The 21,294-nt window shown below is 43.0% G+C and overlaps 1 protein-coding gene across 1 annotated transcript in view; it reads right to left on the bottom strand.

Moving 5' to 3' along the window:
• PRKCH (protein kinase C eta) overlaps positions 1-18,726 on the bottom strand; it is a gene marked incomplete at both ends in the record, with an annotated part of 253,977 nt that extends 235,251 nt beyond the window's left edge. Inside the window, one exon of the mRNA XM_080706972.1 lies at positions 18,364-18,726. Coding sequence (XP_080563098.1) covers positions 18,364-18,726 — 363 coding nt within the window. The remainder of the gene's footprint in view (positions 1-18,363) is intronic.
• Between the last annotated feature and the right edge of the window lie 2,568 nt (positions 18,727-21,294).

The following is a 21,294-nucleotide window of genomic DNA, read 5'->3' as shown; positions in this document are numbered from 1 at the left end:
TGCCCCTCACTGGTGCCCTGTTCTTACAAAGGGCAGGCTGGCATTAATATATTCCTGGCATCTGGTACGCTAGAGGATGGCTTAATCACTCAGTTTTTCCTGTTTTGAAATTCATCTCTTATCACCCAAACTCAGTCCTTCATGTTTTATTTGGGGACCCTGAGATTTGGCTAGTCCTTTTCCCCCACCATTTATAATCACTTCAATAATCAAGGAAATAAAAATCCATTTTGGCATATTCATCCTCTGTGAACTATTCCTGAGCCTGCTCTAAAATTCACAAAGTACCTCCACCCCAACCCCCGCAATGTATTAGTGCCTGTATCTGAAATGTGAATTTTTAAAGGGAAACTGTTTCTCAAAAGGAGTACAGATGACAGTGTTGGAATTCTGATTCAGACTTAAGGCATGAGAAATGTTTCCCATCTACAAATGTTTCCTGCATCCCTATTATGTGCAGGGTACTTGGCCAGGTGCTAGGGAGAGATTGAGGGTCCCAATGTTCACATGGACACCTGTACTTTGTGGCTGAAGAAGCAAGCAGGTCAGCATGCAAAGCCAGGGAGATACCCACAAACACATTCTCATTCACCCCAGACAGCTGCAATAGCAGCACCCCAGCAAATCAATACAACCACAACCCAGATACAGGATGTGCATGATAAGAAGGCGAGGAGGCCCAGCAGGCTCAAAAACAATATATTCCCCACACTGCCAAAGAGCTAACAAAGACTTCTGAACAACCAAAACCACGGCTGTGCTAGACATCAAATGCAAACCCATCGTGTCCTACTATGGAGTCAATGAAACTTTTGTTCTGAAAATGTAAATACCTACATCCCAAAAACCTCTAACTTAAAATCAACTGTGAACCATCAAGAACCCCCAAAAAAGTGTCCAGTCACAAACAGAAGAATCATCAACTTCAAAATGAGTCCAAATACACACACACACACACACACACACACACACACACACACCAAAAAAAAAACTACTTTTCATTTTCTGTGAAACAGATAATTTGTACCCTTGCTTTCCTTCTAAAATCCATATTCAAATGATGCACTTTTTAAGTTGGAGCTTTCCTCCTTGAAAGCATGGCCGTTGAACAATTCATGCCCAATGACTACCCGATGTTCAAACTTAAATTAAGAGAAACATCTTTTAATGTCAATTGAAAGAGCCCGTTTACCATCATTTACCTTAACTGTAGCAATAAAAGTGCCCATTCCAGCTTTTCAAAGGACTCCTTTGCAACTAAATATTACAGTTTTGTTGGGTTTGTACTCTCTCAGAACTCTCTATCTGTCCAATATTGAAGAGCAAACCAAATTATTCTATTTCAAGGTTTCCATCAACTAACTGACCAACATTGTCACTGTATAGTAATTCCAGCTTTGGTTTCCCATAGCCTTTGCAGGAACTCTCATAATGGACAATTTGTGAAGAAATTAGCCCTAAACCCCTCTGATTTCGAATAAGGAAGCCATCTTCTCTTCCTCCAGTAACTAGAAAGGTTCTATTGATGTGAATCTTAATTAAAAATTAAAAAAAAGTAAGAAAGTTGTGGGCACTATGAGGCCTTGCCTGAGGAGGAACTAGAACCAAAAAACAAAGAAAGAGAAATGCCCCTGACCAGTGCCCTGACCCAAGATGACCTGGTCTCTAGCTCACCAACCAGTGGCTTACATGACTACTCCTGTACCTCCCCTTCCTTGTCCCATAAAAAGCCCCAAGTCTGTAAGGAGACAGGCTTCTGATTCTCATGGGCTCTACCCCCACCCCAGATACCTCCTTCTAGGTTTTATTCTTGAAAAAAGCCTATGCGTTGATGTTGGGCCATGCTTTCTTTATCCTCGCATACCCCAACAAAAGTCACACTCAAAAACAGCTTCAGAGATTAAAATCCTATGTAAATAAATATCTCACTGTTTTCAAAGTTAATTCACAAAAAAAAGGGCTGGGCCCATGATTTCATATTTAAGTGCTACACATAGAGTGGTAGTGGTGATGATGACAATATTTTTTCTGTGGTAGTATGTGTCATGCACAGTGCCAGGTAATTTACAGAAATCCTTACTGTATTCTCACATAACCTGTGAGGTAGGCACTGTTAGGGATGAAAGAACTGAGGTTACAGAGGACCAATGATCCCTGTTAATAAAGGGCAGAACTAATGTTGAACCCCACTCTGGGCAACATCCAACCATCACACCACAATGCACTGATAATTATAGTAGTTGTCCAATAAAAATTCCTCCAAGCTTATGTTTGTGTATTATGTAGTTCATAATGGCAGATTCTGCATCCTAATTCATGTGACTTGGGCAAATGCTAAATATACCATTTATGTTAAACATGGACCAAACAGATGTTGAAGAAAAAGTATGAAATACTCGGAGAGATGCCAAAAAGGCATTATCCAAAATTAGCAAGAGTTAATGCACAAAACTGTAATCAACAAGGTAAATGAACTTTCAGAACTAAGCAAAAATCAACTGCATCTAGTTATATTATCAATGGTTGAGGTTCTATTTCCTTTATGATTACCAGCACTATGTTCATTAATTCTCACCCATAAATTTATAGTTTTGAAAAATAAAAATACTTTAGGGCTCTATAAATTGTACCACTGCAGTAAAATTACCATATTCCCTCTAAATTATTAAAACTTTCCACTAATTCTTATGAGTTCATAGAGAGCAAATGAAATCTTTCAGAAATTCAAAAACCTTTGTTTCCTTTCCCCATTCTCTTTAGAAGTCATGGTGCTGAAGGTGGGTACTAATGAGCAGATGCCTCTGTGATATCATTTGAGGGGCTCCCCCATCCCAGGAAACTTCAAGTCCCCACCTGAAACAGTGATGTCTTAAAAATGCAACCCATCGAGCACCTTTCCTTGGCCCAGGTGATTCTTTCCAGAAGGCCACTGTCAACATATTAGTTTCCCTGGGAGATTAAAAGCAACCAAAGCCACCACTTCCTGAGGGCCTATTTGTGCTGGGCATGTTTCATGTATGAAATGTAATCGTAGTGTCAAGCATGTGGGGTAGCTTAACGTCAGCGCCATTTTCCAGAGTAGAAAACACAGTTGGAGCCAGACACTGGCTCGCTGCTCACACCCCAGCAAAGCAGCAGAGCCGAGCCGGAAAGGCCTGGAGCTAGCCGACTCCCCTCTCCGTCACCCTCTATTTGTTCTTCAATGCCAAGACTGCTCCCGCCTGCCGGCCTTGGCCTGAGCTGCCCCCTCTGCCTGCAATGCCTTGCCTTCTCTTGTCTCCGCCTGGCTGTTTTCTTCCTGTCACTCCGGTCTCAGCTGAAATGTCACCCTCTCTGTGCCTTCTCTGACCACGCAGGGGAAAGCAGCTGCCTTACCACACTGGACCACATCACCCTACCTAGCACCTATGCACCATTTGGTATTTTCTTTCTCATCCGTTCACTGGCTTATGACGAACCTTTCCACACACAGGCAGCAGCTCTGTGGTTGACTCTGGTCATGTGTTCTCTGCCCTGTGGGGATACCTAGAATGACCGGGCCTACAGCGGGTGCTCAGTAAACTTCTGCAAACCAGTGGACAGCTTCCCTGCTGCCTCTACCACACACTGACGTCAGGAAAGAATCTTGGCCTAAAGGTTGGACTCCCGCCTTACCTCTCATTCATGGTGGTTCTGTTCCGCTCACTTTTTACCATCCCCAGGCTGTTTTCAACATGTCAGGGAGGTGAACTGGGATTCAAGAGAAGACAAGGAAAGCTGTAGTGTCAGAGGGACCCAGGCCATGGGAGACCTAAACTAGGTGGTAAGAGGAGCAGAGGATCATCATCAATCTCTCACTGTGTTGTCTCAGACTGACACAGTGGGAAACCATGATGCCCACTGCAGCTCAAAAAGGGAATAATGTCTTAAGAAAAAGTTTACAAAACAAACCCTATTTCATTTTACATGGGAAAAGTTTATGTTAACAGAAGATACCAAGCCAAGGTCACTCAAAGTGTCCTAGTTTGGGTTTTTTTTTTTTTTATTAACTTTTCATCTATTACAAACCTCAAAGAACCCCTTCAAAAATAGAGGCTTTTGAAAATACCTGAATAACACAACCAAATAGGTCCTAAAGTGGGTCACCACCTAGTATATTTTACCAGGAGCCAGAACTAAGTGAGAACATATATTTTAAAGCACGCCATTTAAAAAAATTCATAGCTTCCTTTTTTTTTAACTACTTAATAGTCTTATAATAATTAATTGAAGTGAAAATGTCTTTAAATACAGAAAGAAATATTAGAACCATGCCCTGGGAATTAGAAATTCTTAAAAAGTTGTATTTTTTATACCTTTCAACTGGGATTTATTTATCTGAGGTCCTGTGTCTGTGGTTAGTAATCTGGTGACACTGTTCCCAGAATATGGTCAATGTGCACATGAGTGTATATTTCTAGAAACAGGGTCCATAGCTTTCACCATCTAAAAAGACCCAGGGCTCAGAAATAAATTCAGAATCATTGCATGACTTGGAATCTGCTCTCAACTCTTTTATACAATAATGAAACAAAAAAGTATGTGTGTGTGGTGGTGGTGGTGGTACTGGGGATTAAATCTAAGGCATTCTACCTCTAAGCTATACTTTTTAAGAAATATATTTATATATATTGCCAGGTATACACCTGTAATCCCAGTACTTGGGAGACTGAGACAGGAGAATTGCAGTTCAGAGCCAGCCTCAGCAACTTAGTGAGGCTGTCAACAACTGAGCAAAACCCTGTTTCAATTTTTTTTTTTTAAATGGGGCGAAGGTTGTAGCTTGGAGGTAGAATGTCCCTGGGTTCTATTCCCCAGCAACATACACACATACACACATACACATACACAACATACACACACACACATACACACACACACTAAATATATATATTAAAGCATCCAAGAAACTCTTGAATAAATAAGTGTATTGCTTAGGAAATTATGCTAATGCATGCATGACTTTGGGGTGCTCTTCCAAAAATAATTTCATAGCCCAAAACAAATCTGAGTATCAGCAGAACCATCTCCAAAAAACAGAATGGAGCAAAATGTTCAGTGTCTAAGAGAACCATAACTGGAACCATAAAGACTGTGAGGGACCTCAGCGTTCAGGCTGCCTAGCTCTCCGACATCACAGGTGAGAAAACCAAGGCCCAGTGTGACCTGAGAGGCCCAGTGCCCTATTGAGGTGCAGAGACGGCTCATGCAGGTACAAAGGTTAAATATGACTAAAAAATAAGGCTTTGTGGTGTAGGTTAGAGAACAGGGCCTTGGTCTGAAATCAGGTATACAGCACTGGATACAGAACATGCTCACACTGGTCTGAAAGGACTTATTTTATTAATGCAATTATGAGGGGCTCATATTGGTCATGGTCCTGTCTCCTGGCAACTTTCTTCATTTCTTACCACAAGTGTAAACCAAATACCTTTGGTACCCTATTAAATATTTCTCTCCCTATGAGGTCAAAGATGTGCAAGGATTGAACATAAAATCAAAGAAACTTTCAAGAAGGCAGTACAAAAGAAAAGTACCGCTAATGAGTCCCCTCTTAAGTGGTCTTTCTACTATAAAAATCCCATGTGCACTGATAACCAATGCTCTAATTTATTGGCACTACAGAAACACATTAACATAGTAATCTTGCTCAAACTCTCTGGCTAGTACCATGATTCTCAACAAAAATTTCCTGTCTCATAAAATTCTTCAGCATAGCATTTAAACTCTATGATAGCCAATACCCTTGGGCTCATTCCTCCAGCTAATTAAAATGTCTGTCCTACAAGTGATTTATAGTCTTTGTCATCACCTAGGGTGGATATATAGACTGGTGGCTACAGACACTTTGGGACTACAAATCTTTAATTACTGTCCTAGTGAGAATGGCTTCTAGCAAAATCTTAAACAGTGAGATCCTCAGTCTCTCTCTGACATGAGGTAATAGGGAAATAACTTACAACCATCCCATAGTGCAAAGAGCACATTAGAGTAAATTAAGAGATATAACTGCATGGCTTGAAGTGAGGAACCTGCTATATTTCCTTAAGACTGATTCTAAGGTAATAAGCAATATCAACATCACTATCCGCGATGCACAAATTACTTGGACATGAGCTAAATCCTCTCCAAGCCTGAGCAATTTAGACTTGGGCCAATCCAATTCATGGGACAAAGTCACACCTTAAGCTCAACTCTCCTGGCTCTCATGGAGCATGGCACTCACAGACTGCTGAAAGCTGTGTACTAAAATCAAAGAGGAAGGCCCTGAGTTCAATCTCCAGCACAGCAAAAGAATACAAAGAATATATATATAATGAAATAGTTAATACAATACTAACTTGCTGTAAAAGTTAACTCCCCATATATTTACCAGTTACCATCAGCTTTCTATGTAATTGTAGGATACAAATATATAGGTAAATAAATGTCTAAATAAATATACATCTAAATTAATATATTTACAAATTAATAAATTAATACGTCTAATTAAATCCAAAAAGTATACCTCCATTATGCAGATATATGTGCAGATATTAAGTGTGTGTGTGTGTGTGTATGTCTGTGTGTGTGTGTGCGTGTGTGTGTGTGTGTGTGTGTGTGTGTGACTTCCTGTGCACCAGGACAATAGTAATGCTTGGGGAGGAGCTTTGTTTCCCACATTCTGAAAACAAAGGCTTGAGCTATGGTGTCGCAAACTCCAAACCTCCCAGGACCAAGTCTGTAATGAATCCAGAGAGTAGGTTTGACCATAGGGAGTGGTGGGGTCTGCAGCTGATCTCCACAGCATGATGTATCTTCTGTTTCAATGCTAAAAACAGTCCTGCCAAATGAATACCCCTGCTGGCTGGCCGTGGGCCATAGAGCTGACAGGCTTTGTGTTACGGTGTTCTGAACTAGATGGTCCTTCTTTCTGTTCAACACCTATGATTCTTTCATGATCCATACAAAACTAACAGTATTTGATGCTTCAAATATGGTATTGCTGCTTTCTGCCTTTGGAAGTCAAAAAGCACTAACAGTTATGTGTTCACAGGCATTAAAACTTAATTCCCTTCCAAACTTTCCAAAGATGGAAATACCTCTGTGGGTCAGAGACATCTGCCTTTCAAAAGGGCACCTGTGATATCTCTCTGAATAACATTGTTGGGTCAAAGTTCCTTTTCTTCTTTTGAGAAAATGATTTTTTTCACCATCATTTAAGCGAAGCTGGCTGTGGTTATCTATGCTAGAACCTTAAAAATCAGCTATCTTCCCCACAGGAAGAGGTTCCTGACCTCCCCAAACCAATTGCTGACCAGCATCTGAGTACTTCTGTAATTTCCTGGTTGCTTTCCTTGTTTTCTATTTTCTCCGCCATCTACCATCCCCCCCCCCCCCTTGTAACTTCATGCACCAGGTCTGCTTTGTCCAGTGGAGTCAGGATGCAGCACAACACCTGGTCCACATGACATGCTCAGTGGAGGAGTGCTTACCCAGGGCATCTTGGGGACGGGAGTGGGGGAACTCGTAACAGTTAAAGCGGATACTGCAGGAGCAAAGGGATGGGTCTTCGTCATCAACCATCCACTATCCACTTATGCCCTGAACAACCTTATGCGTCACACATGTCTACGTGAGGTCGATCCATTTCTACACCCACTCTTTCAGTAACAAGGGAGGTAGCAATGGAGTCCTCAGGATATTGAGGGGACCCAGACTGGGCATGTCAAGGGAAGTTTCCTGGGGAAGTGATGTGGAGGAGACGATGCAAAGCACAGGTGTGAATTAGCAAAGTAAAGTGCGATCTTTGAGGAGCTAAAAGATACTCACTGTGACGGGAGCAGGGTATAGAATGAGGAGAGGTGGAACCATGGCTCCCAAGAAACCAAGAGGAAATTGGGGTCAAGATCATGGAGAACAATCTGATCCATGCTAAAGACGCTGGGCTTCACCTAAGAGCAGCAGGAAAGCACAGAAGAGTTTTAAATTAAGGAGTAACTACCAGTTTGATAATAGAGACTATCTTGGAAACAGCCCCGATAAGAGTGGAAAGCAGAGAATAGGGAGTAGTAGTGGTTTCACTAGGGCATCATTTTTCTTTTTCTTTTTTTTTTTTTTTTTTAAGTTTTTGCAGTACTGGGGATGGTACTCAGGGTCGTTTGACCTCTGAGCTACAGCCCCTGCCCTATTTTTATTCCTTATTTTTTGAAACAGGGTCTCACTGAATTGCAAAGGACCTCACTAAGAAGCTGAGGCTGTCCTCGAACTGTGATCCATCCTCCTATCTCAGCCTCCCAGACGCTGGGATTACAAGCATGCACCACCATCCCCAGCTGCGGCCTCATTTTTATCACATTCTAATAAAATGGAGTTCTGCCCCTAACCCACAAAGGGGACGTGATCTGGATGATTATTTTTTAAAAACAGGGGGAAAAGACTATAGAAAGCCCAAGTTCTCACTCTTACTCTAAGTAAATGCTAGCACCTCATAAAAGTGCATGAGTTTTACCATGACCACTAATCACCAATCCAGACACTTGCTAGATAACAAAGCTGTACGAAGAGTTGCATAAGATAAAATGATTCACACTCCACCACCCACCAACCTCTCTAGCTTTCCCTGGCTGATGTACAACCTTCAAATACTTATTTCTTGCTGTGGCCCTAAATTTAACATTGGGTTCAAAAGGTGCAATTGTAAGAATTAATTGTGTATTTCAGGTTTATAAATCAGAGACTTTTAAAATGGAAAAAGCAGGGAATTTTCCATCCACATGGGTTTTAATCCATTACCATATTCAAGGAGCATAAAAAGCTGGCCTTATCTTCTTAAGCACATATTAGTATGTCTTGAGTGATTTAAAAGAGGGGTGCTACTGGGTATGGTGACACACGCCTATAATTCTGGTACTCTGGAGGCTAAGACAGGAAGATGGCAGGTCGAAGGCCAACCTCAGCAATAGTGAGACCCCATTTCAAAATAAATTCTCAAAATAAAAAGGAAGGGGGGTGTAGCTCAAGAGTAGAACGCCTCCGAGTTCAATCCCTAGCACCACACACACACAAAAAAAAAAAAAAAGAGTAAGAGAGAAAGGAGAATGTTGTAATTACAATTGCTCCCAAATTATTTTTACTTATTTATTTTTGAAAGATGAACAAGATACTTAAGGAAAGATGTTCCCAAAGTACATATCTTTTACTTGCCCCAAAGCCATATAAAATTTCATTCTTTGGACAAATATTCAGCTCCTACTGTGTTTGAGCTGCTCGTCGTAGTTCTGGAGTTACAACTAAAGTCTCTGCTACCCAGGTGTTTCTACATTAAAGGGGGACGAGACAATAAACAAATTGATTAACAGAACGACCTCAGAGTCATGAGTGCAATAAAGGATAACAAGACAGTAACGTGCCCAGAAAATGCTCTTGAGGGGGACATGAAAGCCACAGCCAGGGTTATGAGAAGCAACCAGCCTACTGCAGCAAAATTTGACTTACAATGAACCTGAAGAATTGACCTACCCTGGAATGGACCTCCCTAGAGATCCTAAAATGTTTTTGCCCTAAAGCGCTATGGGTTAGTAAGTCAGTGTTAGACACTCCTTACCAGTTGGTTTGGGGGAGGGGAGAATCAATTGTGAGAATGAATAACTGCACTATAAAATGCAAAAGAGAAGGAGCTACTAGAGAAGCTGGGATAAATCTGGTGCTATAAATGCATGCTCCTCAATCGAGGAATCAGAAGAAACGATAATCCATGAAGACCTGGGAGCAACCTGGTTGATTCACCGGACAGGACTCCAGAACAGGTACCTCTCTGAGAACTTGATAGAAAGGAGCCCTGCAGGCCTGCAGAGTACAGAATGTCTTTGAGGGGGGCGGGGTGGACAGGAAAACAGCCTGGGATCCGCCAAGCAGGTCCTTCCTTCCTGAGGGGCGCCAAGGTCTTTCCATGACGCAGCCTCCAGCTCCTCCTGCCTCCCCCTATGTCCCCAACACTAGGTATTAGATGCCAGTCCTCATTTGGAATGTCAGCGAAACAGGAGCAAATACACGGAAGAAGGAAGCAGTGTTTCAACTCCGCAAATCTTCAGTCTTCAGAAGTCCAAGAAATTATGCAAAATAAACAAGTTCTAAAAGCAGCAGTGGGAAAAAACTGACAGGAATAATTTAGAAGATGAAACTGTGTCCAAAAATCAAAAACTAATTTGGTAATTCTGTTTTACTGATTTTTTTTTTTTTTTTTTTTTTTTGCCGTATGGGGATGGAATCCAGGGAGCATTGTACCTCTGAACTATACCCCCAACCCTACTTTTTTAGTCTTTTTATTTTTGAAACAGGGTCTCGCTGAGTTGTGAAGGGCCTCGCTAAGTAGCTGAGGCTGTCTGCGAACTGTCATCATCTGGTCTCAGCCTCCCAAATGCTAGGATTCTAAGCATGCACCACCACTCCTGGCTCTACTGTTTTGTTTTGTTTTTTTAATGGTACTACTCTGAAAAATATTTACTGCACTAAGGAGGCAATGTAGTTTTCAAAAGTAATATTTGGCTCAAATCTAATTCTGTCACCTACTAGCATGTTATTTAACATCTTCAGTAAAATAAGGATGATAAATCCCTATTCCTTTTTCTTACAGCCATCTCAAGATATAATGGTCACATAGTAATATGTACATACTTAAAGTGACCTATTCAATAAACTCTAAAACATGTAAAACCATCTTTGCAATCAAAACAATATTTTTTTTTTTTTTTTGCGGGTCTGGGGATGGAACCCAGAGGCATTTGACCTCCAAGCTACACCCCCACCCCAATTCTTATTTCTTTATTTTGAAACAGGGTCTCACTGAGTTGCAGAGGGGCTCACTAAGTAGCTGAGGCTGTCTGCAAATCGCAATCCTCCAGTCTCAGCCTCCCAAATGCTGGGATTACAAGCGTGCGCCACAACGCCCAGCTTCAAAACAATAAATTTAGCTGGGCATGGTGGTGCATACCTGTAATCCCAGTACTTGGGATGCTGGGACAAGAGGATCATAGTTTCTAAACCAGCCTCAGCAACTTAGTGAGACCTTGTTTCATAATAAAATAGGGCTGTAGGTATAACTTGAAGGTAGAATGCCATTGAGTTCAACTTTTAGTACAATAATAATAATAATAATAATATAATAAATATTTCCCCCTCCAAAATTTTTCCTACGCCTCCTTTGAGATCCACCCTTCCTTCGCCCCACTCCTCTCTCCTGGACTACACTGATGTGCTTCCTGTCACTACAGACTTGTTTTCATTTTCTAGCATTTTGAATAGCTGGAATCATACATCAGGAACTTTCTTCATGAGAGGAAGCAAGAAAAGGGTCTGAGCTTTTTCATGCAGCATAATTACTTTGAGATTCATCCATGTTTTTGGACATGTCAAAAGTGCAAGTAGTATTCCATGGTGTGGATATACCACAATATGTTTAAACATTCAGGTTTTGTCATTTGAATTTTAAGTTTGGGGGCTATCTCAAAGCTGTTACGGCATTCACAGACGAGCTTTCTTATGAATCGTTTCATCTCTCCTGGTAAATACATGAGAGTGGATGGCATATAATATCTTTAATATTTTAAGAAACTGCCCAACTATTTTCCAACTTGACTATATCATTTGACATTCCTAACAGTTGTGTACAAGAGTATTAATTGCTACATTTCCTCACCAACACTTGTTATGATCCATATTATTTAGCCTTTCTAGTAGAAACATATATTTTTCTGGTTTTCATTTGCATTTCCGTAATGACTAATGATTTTGAGTATGTTGTAATATGTTATTTGCCATGAAGCTACCTATTCAAATATCTGACCCATTTTTAAGTTAGGTATTTTTCTTATTAAGTTTTAAAAGTTTTTTTTTATATAATTTTGTTACAAGGCCTTCATCTGATTTATATGTTACAAATATTTTCTCCCAATCTTTGGGTTATGTTTTCATTTTCTTAAGCAATTTTTAAGAAGCAATAGTTATTTTTATAAAACCCAATTTTTAATTTTCTTAATAGTTGAGCTTTTGTAGTTACCTAAATATATACATATAATATGTATATATTGCTGAACACAGGTCACTAAGATTTTCTTCTCTTTTTTATAAAAATATGCAAACTCTTACATTTTGGTCTATAATCAATTTTCAATTAGTTTTTGTATATGATGAAGTAAGAGACAAGGTTTACATTTCTGCATATGGCTATACAACTGTTCAAGCAACACTTGTTAAAAACATTAACATTTCCTCCACTGAATTGTCTTTGGCCAAAAAATCAATTAATCTTACATGTCTGGATCTATTTCCAGACTTTCTTCTATTCTACTATATGACTCTCTTTACCCCAATATCACATTATTTTGATTATAGTAACATTAAGCCTGAAATCAGATACTGTAAGTCCCCAAACTTATTCTTTTTCAAAATTATTCTTAGACCAGAATAGATTCTTTACATTTCTATATAAATTTTAGAATCAGTCTGTCAAGGTCTATGGCAAAGCTTATTGAGATTTTGATTGGAATTTTATTAAATCTATTGAATACAACTGAACATGGTAGTGCATACCTGTAATCCTAGTATTTGGGAGGATAAAAGAGGAGAATTATAGGTTCAAGGCCAGCCTCAGCAATTTAGCAAACACCTCAGCAATTTAATGAGACTCTTTAAAAAACAAAACATAAAGAGGGAGAGGGGTGTAGTTGAGTTAGAATGCAAAAAATAAAAAAATACAAAAGACTGGGGGTATAACTCAGAGGTAGAATTCCCCAGGATTTTGTCCCTAGTACCCCCCACAATAAAATCTATTGAAAACTTTGGGAAGAATTGAGTTCTTAATAATATTCAATCCTCCTATCCATGAATATAGTATATTATCTGCATGTTCTTAGATCTTTATTTCAGCAATATTTTACTCCAGTGAAAAAGTATGTTATCCAATTTACCCATTTTATATCTTTGATGCATTTATAAAATGATACTTTTATTTCAGTTTTCAATTGTTCACTGCCAGTATATAGAGTACAATTAAGTCTTGCAAATTGGTTTATATTCTGTGACTCAGTTGATATCACTTGTTGGTTCTAGAAGCTCTTTTATAGAAGGCTTAGAATTGTCTACAATCATTCATTTGCAAATAAAGATAGTTTACGTCTTCCTCTGTAATCTATATGCATTTTACTTCTTGAAATTGTTTTACTGCACTGACCAGAAACTCTAGTACAATGTTAAATAAAAGTGGAAAGAACAGACACTCTTGCCTTGTTACTTATGATAGAGGAATATTATTCATTATTTCACCACTATGATGATGCCTGTAGGTTTTTCATAGATGTCCTTTCTTTATCAGATTGAAAAGGTTGCGTTTTTCTAATTTGCTGTGAGTTTTTATCATGAGTGAATATTAAGTTCTGTCAAATCTCTGTGTGTATAGGGGGAGAAGTACTTGGGACTGAAGCCAAGAACACCATACTAGTGATCTACATCCCCATTTCTTTTTATTTTGAAACAGGGTCTCACTAAGATGCTGAGGCTGGTCTCAAACATGCAATTATTCTGACTCAGCCACCCAAGAATTGGGATTGCCCTTTCTATATCTACTGAGATGATCATACAGACCTTCATTTTTACCCTGCTAATAGGCACTGATTGATCTGTACATGTTGAATCAACCTTGAAGTCCTAGTTATAAATCCCACTTTGGTCAAGATGCACTATCCATTTGTTATATTGTTAGATTTGATTTGCTAAAGTTTAAAGATTTTTGCATCATATTTTATGAGGATATTGGATCTCTGGCTTTTTAAATACATTTTCATCAGTTTGGTATAAAAGTAAGATAACTATCAAAATATGAAATGAGTTGGGAATTTATTCTCTTCTACTTTCTGAAAAAGTGTATGAAGTTGGTAATATTTCTTAAATGTATCATAGAAGTCCCTAGTAAAACTGGGGGTGAAAGATTTTTAGCTATGAATTCAATTATTTTAATAGACATAAACCATTCAAGTTTTTTGAGGTAATTTTGATAGTTTGCATCTTTCAAGGAATTAGTTTATCTAAATTGTGGAATTTACTGGCATACTTTTATTTTTTTTTTTTTTCAGTACCAGGGATTTAACCCAGGGGCATTCTACCTCTGAGCACTATTTTTTTATTCTTTATTTTGAAACAGTGTTGAAGTTGCAGAAAGCCTCACTAACCAGCTGAGGCTGGCTGCAAACCTGTGATGCTCCTGTCTCAGCCTCCCAAGTACTGGGATTACAAGCGTGCACCACCACGCCGAACCTTCATTACCCTTTTTAAAGTCAGAAGGATCTATAGTGATGTTCCCTTTCTCATTACTAATATTGGCAATTTGTATCCTCTCTTGAATATTCTGGCTTGAGGTTTACCAATTTTATTTTCAAAAAATCCAGCTTTTTTATTTCCTTGGTTTTTCTCTATTATTTTTCTGTTTCCTATTTCACTGATTTCTGATCTTTATAATGTCCTTCTTTCTACTTACTTTAGATCAATTTACTCTTTAAGGTAGAAACTTAGGTTTTTGTTTGAAATCTTTGTTTCTAATTAAGTTTAATGCTATGAATTTCAGAATGCCTTTCTGTACTCCACCACCTCCTTGGGTTTTATATAGACTTAATGATTTAATACATGTACAATTTGAAAACAAAAATTTGAGTGCGTATTCCATTTCAGGCACTAAACCTGGTACTAGGTACATATTGCATGAATTAGATCTATAACCCTTTCTCCCATCACACTTAACAGAAAGTAACAATAAACTTGTATTAAAACTAATGTTAATGATTATTTTCTTGATACTTAAAAGTATCAAGTGCCAGACATGGTGGCCCACACTTGCAATCTCAGTACTTGGGAGTCTGAGACAGGAGGATCACAGATTCTCAGGTTTGAGGACAGCCTCAGCTACTTAGTGAGGCCCTCTTCAACTTAGGGAGACCTTGTTTCAAAATAAAGACTAAACTATAGGACAGGGGAAGTAGCTCAGAGGTAGAATGCCCCTGGGTTCAAGTCTCAGTACTAGTACCACACACACAAGTACCTTAAACAAGAAAGCATAACAATATTCTAATGATAAAAGTATGTTCTGTTTTCCCATAAATCTACAATTTGATCCTCTTCCTCTTCTCATGATCTAGCAAACACTAAGTTGCTAACCAGAGGCTTTCTACCTCCGGGCTATACTTCCAGACCTATTTTGTACTTTATTTGGAAACAGGGTCTCACTAAGTTGCTGAGAGCCTCACTAAGTAGTTGAGGCTGGCTTTGAACCTGTGCGATCCTCCTGTCTCCGCCTCCCAAGCACAGGAATTACAAGCGTGTGTCACCACGCCAGGCTCTCATTTCAATATCACAAAGAAAAGAATTTCTATAATCCTGAACTTCAAAGAACCTTTTTATCTATAAAGAATAATTTTTAAAATTAACATTCCAGATATTCCCAAATATTATCCTAACGTTTAAAACAGAAACAACATAGCTGGGAAATGGGCAAACGCCCATATCCTGGACTTGGGAAACTGACACAGGAAGATTGTAGGTTTGAGACCAGTCAATTTAGCAAAATCCTTGGCAACCTAGTGAGATACTGTTTCAAAATTTAAAGGGCAAAAAAAAAAAAAGGGCTGGTGATATAGCTGGGGGGGTGTAGAATATCCCTGAGTTCAATCCTCAGTTTTCCCCCCCAAAAAAGAAAGAAAAGAAACAACACTCTCATTTTATCTACCCTATTCTCCATTAAAAGAAAAAAATTTTTAAAAGCCCTGCCCTCTAACTGAACATAAATATATGACAAGTCATTGGTTTCAGTGTCATTCAAATACCAAACCTATCCTACCAAAGACTCATTTTTTCCAAAATACCACCAATGGGTTATATAAAACATCTAAGTATAGTAACTTTAGACAATTATAGAAATTTAATTTACATTTAATCTTTACTCATCATATGATGGAACAATAACCAGCTCTGTGCACTCCACCTAGTCAGGCAACCTGCCTCTTACATGTCTGCTTCTTCTAGGTCCCGTCTTATGGTCTTCATTTAGGCCATGGGATTTTGACCTTGACTGCACATTTTAATCACCGTGGGAATGTTTGCTGCGAAGTGGCGTACTCCTGTAATTCCAGTTACTCCGCAGGCTGAGGCAGGAAGATTACCAGTTTCAGATCACATGGGAAACTTAGTGAGACCCTATCTCAAAATAAAATAAGAAGGGTTGGGGATGTGGCTTCATGGTAGAGTGCTGGCCTAACATATGAGATGCCCTGGGTTCATTCCGCAGTATTGCAAAAACAAAGGGGAAGGGATTCTTATAAAGCTCCCAGATGATTCAACTGTTCTGACTGAGTAGAACCAATCTAAGCTCTCTCAAAAAAGACAGGCTTTGCCAGGCGTGGTGGGGCGCACTTGTAATCCCCGCGCTTGGGAGGCAGAGACAGGAGGATCGCGCAGGTTCGAAGCCAGCCGCGCGCTGGCTTAGGAAACCCTGTTTCCAAATAAAAATGTAAAAATTGGTCTGGGAGTGTAGCCCGGAGGTAGAAGGGCTTCCAGGAACCCCAGTACCACCAAAAAAAAGACAGGCTTCTCCTGGCTACTGGCCAGTCTGTACCGCCAAACTTCAGAACCTAATTTTCCTAGAAGTTTACCCAACTTAACTCCTAATCAGACACTAATTCAGTAAATCCATTCAGATTGCTATTGTCATCTTTCTTTCTTTCTTTATTTCTTTTCTTCCAGGTCTGGGGATGGAACCCAGGGCCATTCGGTCCCTGAGCTAAACCCCCTGCTCTATATTTTGTTTTTTTTTTGTTGTTGTTGTTGTTTTTTAAACAGGGTCTCGCTAAGTTTCAGAGGGCCTCACTAAGTAGCTGAGGCTGTTTGCGAACCACAATCCTCTGGTCTCAGCCTCCCAAATGCTGGAAGTACAAGCAAGCGCCACCACATCCGGCTTCTCACTTTTATTTCTGATCCAGAAATTCACAGGATAAAACATGAGTCTCTAACTGTATTTTAGCCACTCCTTTCTACTCCACTTCTAAATCCCACAAAGTAAGTTAGACTGTAAGTTAACTCAGTATAATGTGATGATTAAGGTTAAACAGTCATAAGAGATTTTGTATTATTTCCATTTTTTAAAAATGGGTAGCTTCACAAGCCACCTGTAATTTTAGAGAATATATGATAACATCATCAATCCCCCCAAAGTATAAAATACTTAAGTGGATCTTCATCGATATCCCTCTGATCCCATCACTCCTTAATTTCAAACAGATATCAATACTGACTCGTATTCTAGGTTCAAAATGAACTCCTTCTGAAACTTAAGCCATTTGACTCTAAGAGTCTTCCAACACTGCACTCCATTTTGCTAAACCAGATCACTTCATGATAATTACTATTTCATCATCTCAGAGTGAGAACGATAACACCTCCATCACAAAGACTGTGTTAGGATTAAGAAGCCAAAGCGTTTTGACACCGTGTGAAGGGCTCGAAAATTTTTAATTTATTTCCAGCAGAAACTGTGCCTCATGGGAAGTATGGGGAAAGCAGAGGCAAGAGAAAAGTTACTGGTAGCTACATGTCAATGCAGCGGCTGATGGCGCGTGGGAGGGGGGGAGGGGGATCTGCAACCTCCTCTCAGACCTGTAGCTGCAGAAGGCATACTGCAGGACCCGCACATCCCCGATCAATTGGACCAAGCGGTGGCAAACACATGCGAAGCTTGTCTCCCTAGAAAACTGCTAAACAATAAAACTTTGCCAGCGTGCAGACCCAGGCACTCTTGATCCCTGCCAGCGTAGCTTCTGTACCTGTGGGATGTAATGGATGTGCATGCTGAAACACGTGTGCACGTCTGCGCGGCTGAACCAACATGTATCCATAAACAGTATGAATAATACTCCCGAGAATGTATGGCTTTCCCGAAGAGGCGCTTGGAGCACTTTACTCAAATCATCTCACTTTCACATCGCCTTCCCCCCCCCACCCCCGCCTTCGCGGAGTAGATCCCTGAGAGCTGAAAGTTGGGATGCTGAACCCCAAGTCTGGGTGGAGAGAGGGGGCCCCCCAGGCCCTGGCCAGCGCCCCCCTCCGTTAGCCCAAAGCCGCCGTCCTGGGGAGGACCACGTCCAGGCCGGTTCCGGAGACACACCTGCGCCCGCACACACCCACCGCCGCGTCCCCTGAGCCGCACCCGGGCGAGGACCGATGATGGGGAGCGAGGGATGGGGAAGCGGGGCCCGGGAGAGTTTTGAAAACTGCAAGGGACCCCCACGAGGTGGGATGGACACGGGCGGAGGGGTCGCTGCCACTCACCCAGCCCTCGAAGGTGTCGGAGGCGCCGGCCGTGCGCAGCAGCTCCTGGAACTGCAGCGTGCAGTTGGCCACGAAGTGGTCGTAGCCCAGGGGCGTCTCGTGGAAGACGGCCAGCTCCAGGTGGCCGCCGTCGGTGACGTTGGCGCAGAACTCCTCGTTGTACGTGGGCTTGTTGGTCTTCTGCTTGGTGCTGGTCTGGCCCACGCGGACCTGGTCCACGCTCACCGTCAGGTAGGGGTCCAGCAGCTGGTAGCCCTTCTTGAAGAGCGAGTGGCGCAGGGACCAGCGGGTGGGCTGCAGCCCCACGGCCTCGCCGATGCGCACCCGCAGATAGCCATTGAACTTCATGGTGCCGGACGACATGCCGGCGCCGCCCGGGGGACGCGCGGGCTCGCACGGGGGCGGGAGCCCGGCTCAGGCCAGCGCTCGCGGCTGCCGCCGGCGCGGAGGCAGCTCCGGGGCAAAGCGGCGCCCAGGCGCCCCTCGACCGGCCATGCCGGCCCGCGGCGGGTCCTGCCCTCCCGCCCGCCCGCCCGCGCCGCCGAGGTGGAGCGGAGGGGAGCCGCGCCGCGCCCTCGGCCGCCCGGGCAGCGAGCGTCCTCCCCGGCGCGCGGCGCTTCCGAGGCCGGCGCGGGACTCGCCCCTTCCCGGGAGAGCGACCTGTCCGGCCGGCCCCCGCCGCCGAGCGTCCCCGCCCGCCGCCCGGCCTCCGCGCCCGCCCCCGCCGCCGGCTCGCGCTCTCCCCCCCTCGGCCAGCTGCAAACCAGGAAGCTGCAACCGCCGCGTCCCGGGCGGGAGCCGCGCGCCGCAGCCCGAGCCCCGGCCCGCGCCCGGCTGGGGGCGCCGCAGCCCGAGCCCCGGCCCGCGCCTGCCCGTGCGCGGCCCCAAAGGAAAGGACGCGTGGCTCCGCGCGCGCACACACCTGAGGCTCGGGAGAGAGGCTGGGAGGCTGCGGGCGAAGGACGCCCGGGAACCAACCCCCCCACCCTCCGCGAGGGGCTGCGGACCCGGCCCGGCCACCCCCAAGCCCTGGCCCCAGGCGGGCGCAAGGCACAGCGCTGCCGGGAGGTTCCTTTGCCTAAGCTGTCCTGGGATGGTTCATCCCAAGTTCTGCTCCGGGCCCATCCTGTTTGTGCTTCTTCCCTGCAGAGGGTAATTAATTACTCAGTTGTTTTTGTTTTTGTTTTTGAATAGGTCTGTAGTAATGATAGAAAGCCCGTCCTCCTCCTTCCTCGGAGAGGTGTGTCTCCTTGCACAAAAAAGCAGGAAAGGTTGGTTCTTCTGGAGACAGAGGTAGCCAAGTAATAAGTCTCTTCCTTTAGGAGGTGGTTCCTGGTCCACCCAGCTCAGCATACGAGAGCAGAAATGTTCCCAGGCTTGCCGTCCCTGCACGGCTGCGCCCAAGAAATCGCCTCTTCGAGGAACACTCTGGGATGCTGCAGTCAGAGTGTGCAGCCTTCTGAGCCTTCCCACTCTGGGGCTCCTGCTGTTGTTTTGTTTTGTTTTGTTCCCTGGTAGGACCTTTGGTCTGTTGGACTCTCCTGCAAGGCTTGCTGCCTGAGGGCCAGCCAGCCACAACCAGTCTGTCTCCCACAAAGTCTCTAGGCCATTCTTAAGATACTTAATTACACCCTGTCTTGCTATTCCAGTTCCTCTTTGTAGCCCCCTCCTTCCAGTGCCCTGATGGCCCCTCTCTGTGAGTTCTCACAATTCACACTAGTCAAAACAAGAAAAATAGGCCTGTGGGGGAGAGCCTATCTTTAAAAACACCAAAGCATCCTTAAAGAGCAGGGTGGGAGCTGGGCATAGTGTCCTTGGCCTGTGATCCCAGTACTTGAAAGGCTGAGACAGAAGGATCACAGGTTCAAGGCCAGCCTGAGCAACTTAGGCCCTCCGCACCTTAGACCTTGTTTCAAAATAGAGAATAAAATAGGTCTGGAGGTATAGCTCAGAGGTAGAATGCCCCTGAATCCAATCCCCAGAGCCACAAAAAGAAAGAAAGGAAGAAAGAAAGCAAACAAGCAGGAATACAACAGATCAAACATCACCCTAAAGACTTTTAGCTTTAGACAAAGCTCGGAAAGTGTGCTACAAAACATCTAGGGGGCTCCCTTCTGGCAGTCAAGTCTGCGATTTGGGTCAAGTCTGACCTTCTTCATCGAGCTGGACTCTCCCTTTAAGAACCAGTGAATAGATTTGCTGCAGTTGGTCTCCGACAAAGAAGACAGTCCCCAAATGATGCACACCTACATAGCCGGACCAGGGATGGGATATGAGGGACACCTGACGCCCATCCTAGGAGCCAGTGCCGGAGTCAGCGGGACCGCCAGGGTGCCAGCCCTCCTGGGGACTTACGGCCCCACAGGGAGGAGGAACAAACAGAAGACCCATGTGGGGGTTGTGGTGAAGGAAAAGCCCCAGGTGCTGGGAGAGTAGGCGCTGGGTTGGTGATCACGAAAGGGTCCCCTGAAGAACTGGACAGCAGAGGGAGAGGCTCATTCAGCTGAGAAAAGGGGCAGTTTGAGCTGTGTGGGAGCAGGGAGGGCTCTCGCTGGCTGGAGACAGGAAAAGTGAGAGGTAAGTGGGTAAAATCAGCCTGGACCAGACGGAGAGGTCAAGGGAAAGTCTCTGGACATTATCTATGGGCTACCGGAAGCCCCAGGAGGCTGTTAGGTGAAGCCAGGCCACAGTGAGATTTGTGAGATTTGTGTCTTAGCATCTATCTCTGAGGCTGTGGAACAAGCTTGGGGGCGGGAATGCCAGTTGGAAAGCAGGCTTTTGCCAAAACTGAGAGAAGATGGTGATGGAGAGGAAGATAAATGGGTTAATTTGCAAAGTGTTTAGGAAGTAGAATTGACAGGTCTCAGGGATGGACTGAATGGAAAGAATGAAGGAGAGGAAAATCCCAGGGAATGACTTGCAGGATACGGT

Source organism: Muscardinus avellanarius (assembly GCF_963383645.1).
Source record: "Muscardinus avellanarius genome assembly, chromosome: 12".
In the NCBI taxonomy this organism is placed as follows: domain Eukaryota; kingdom Metazoa; phylum Chordata; class Mammalia; order Rodentia; family Gliridae; genus Muscardinus; species Muscardinus avellanarius.
This window is presented reverse-complemented; position numbering and strand designations above follow the sequence as displayed.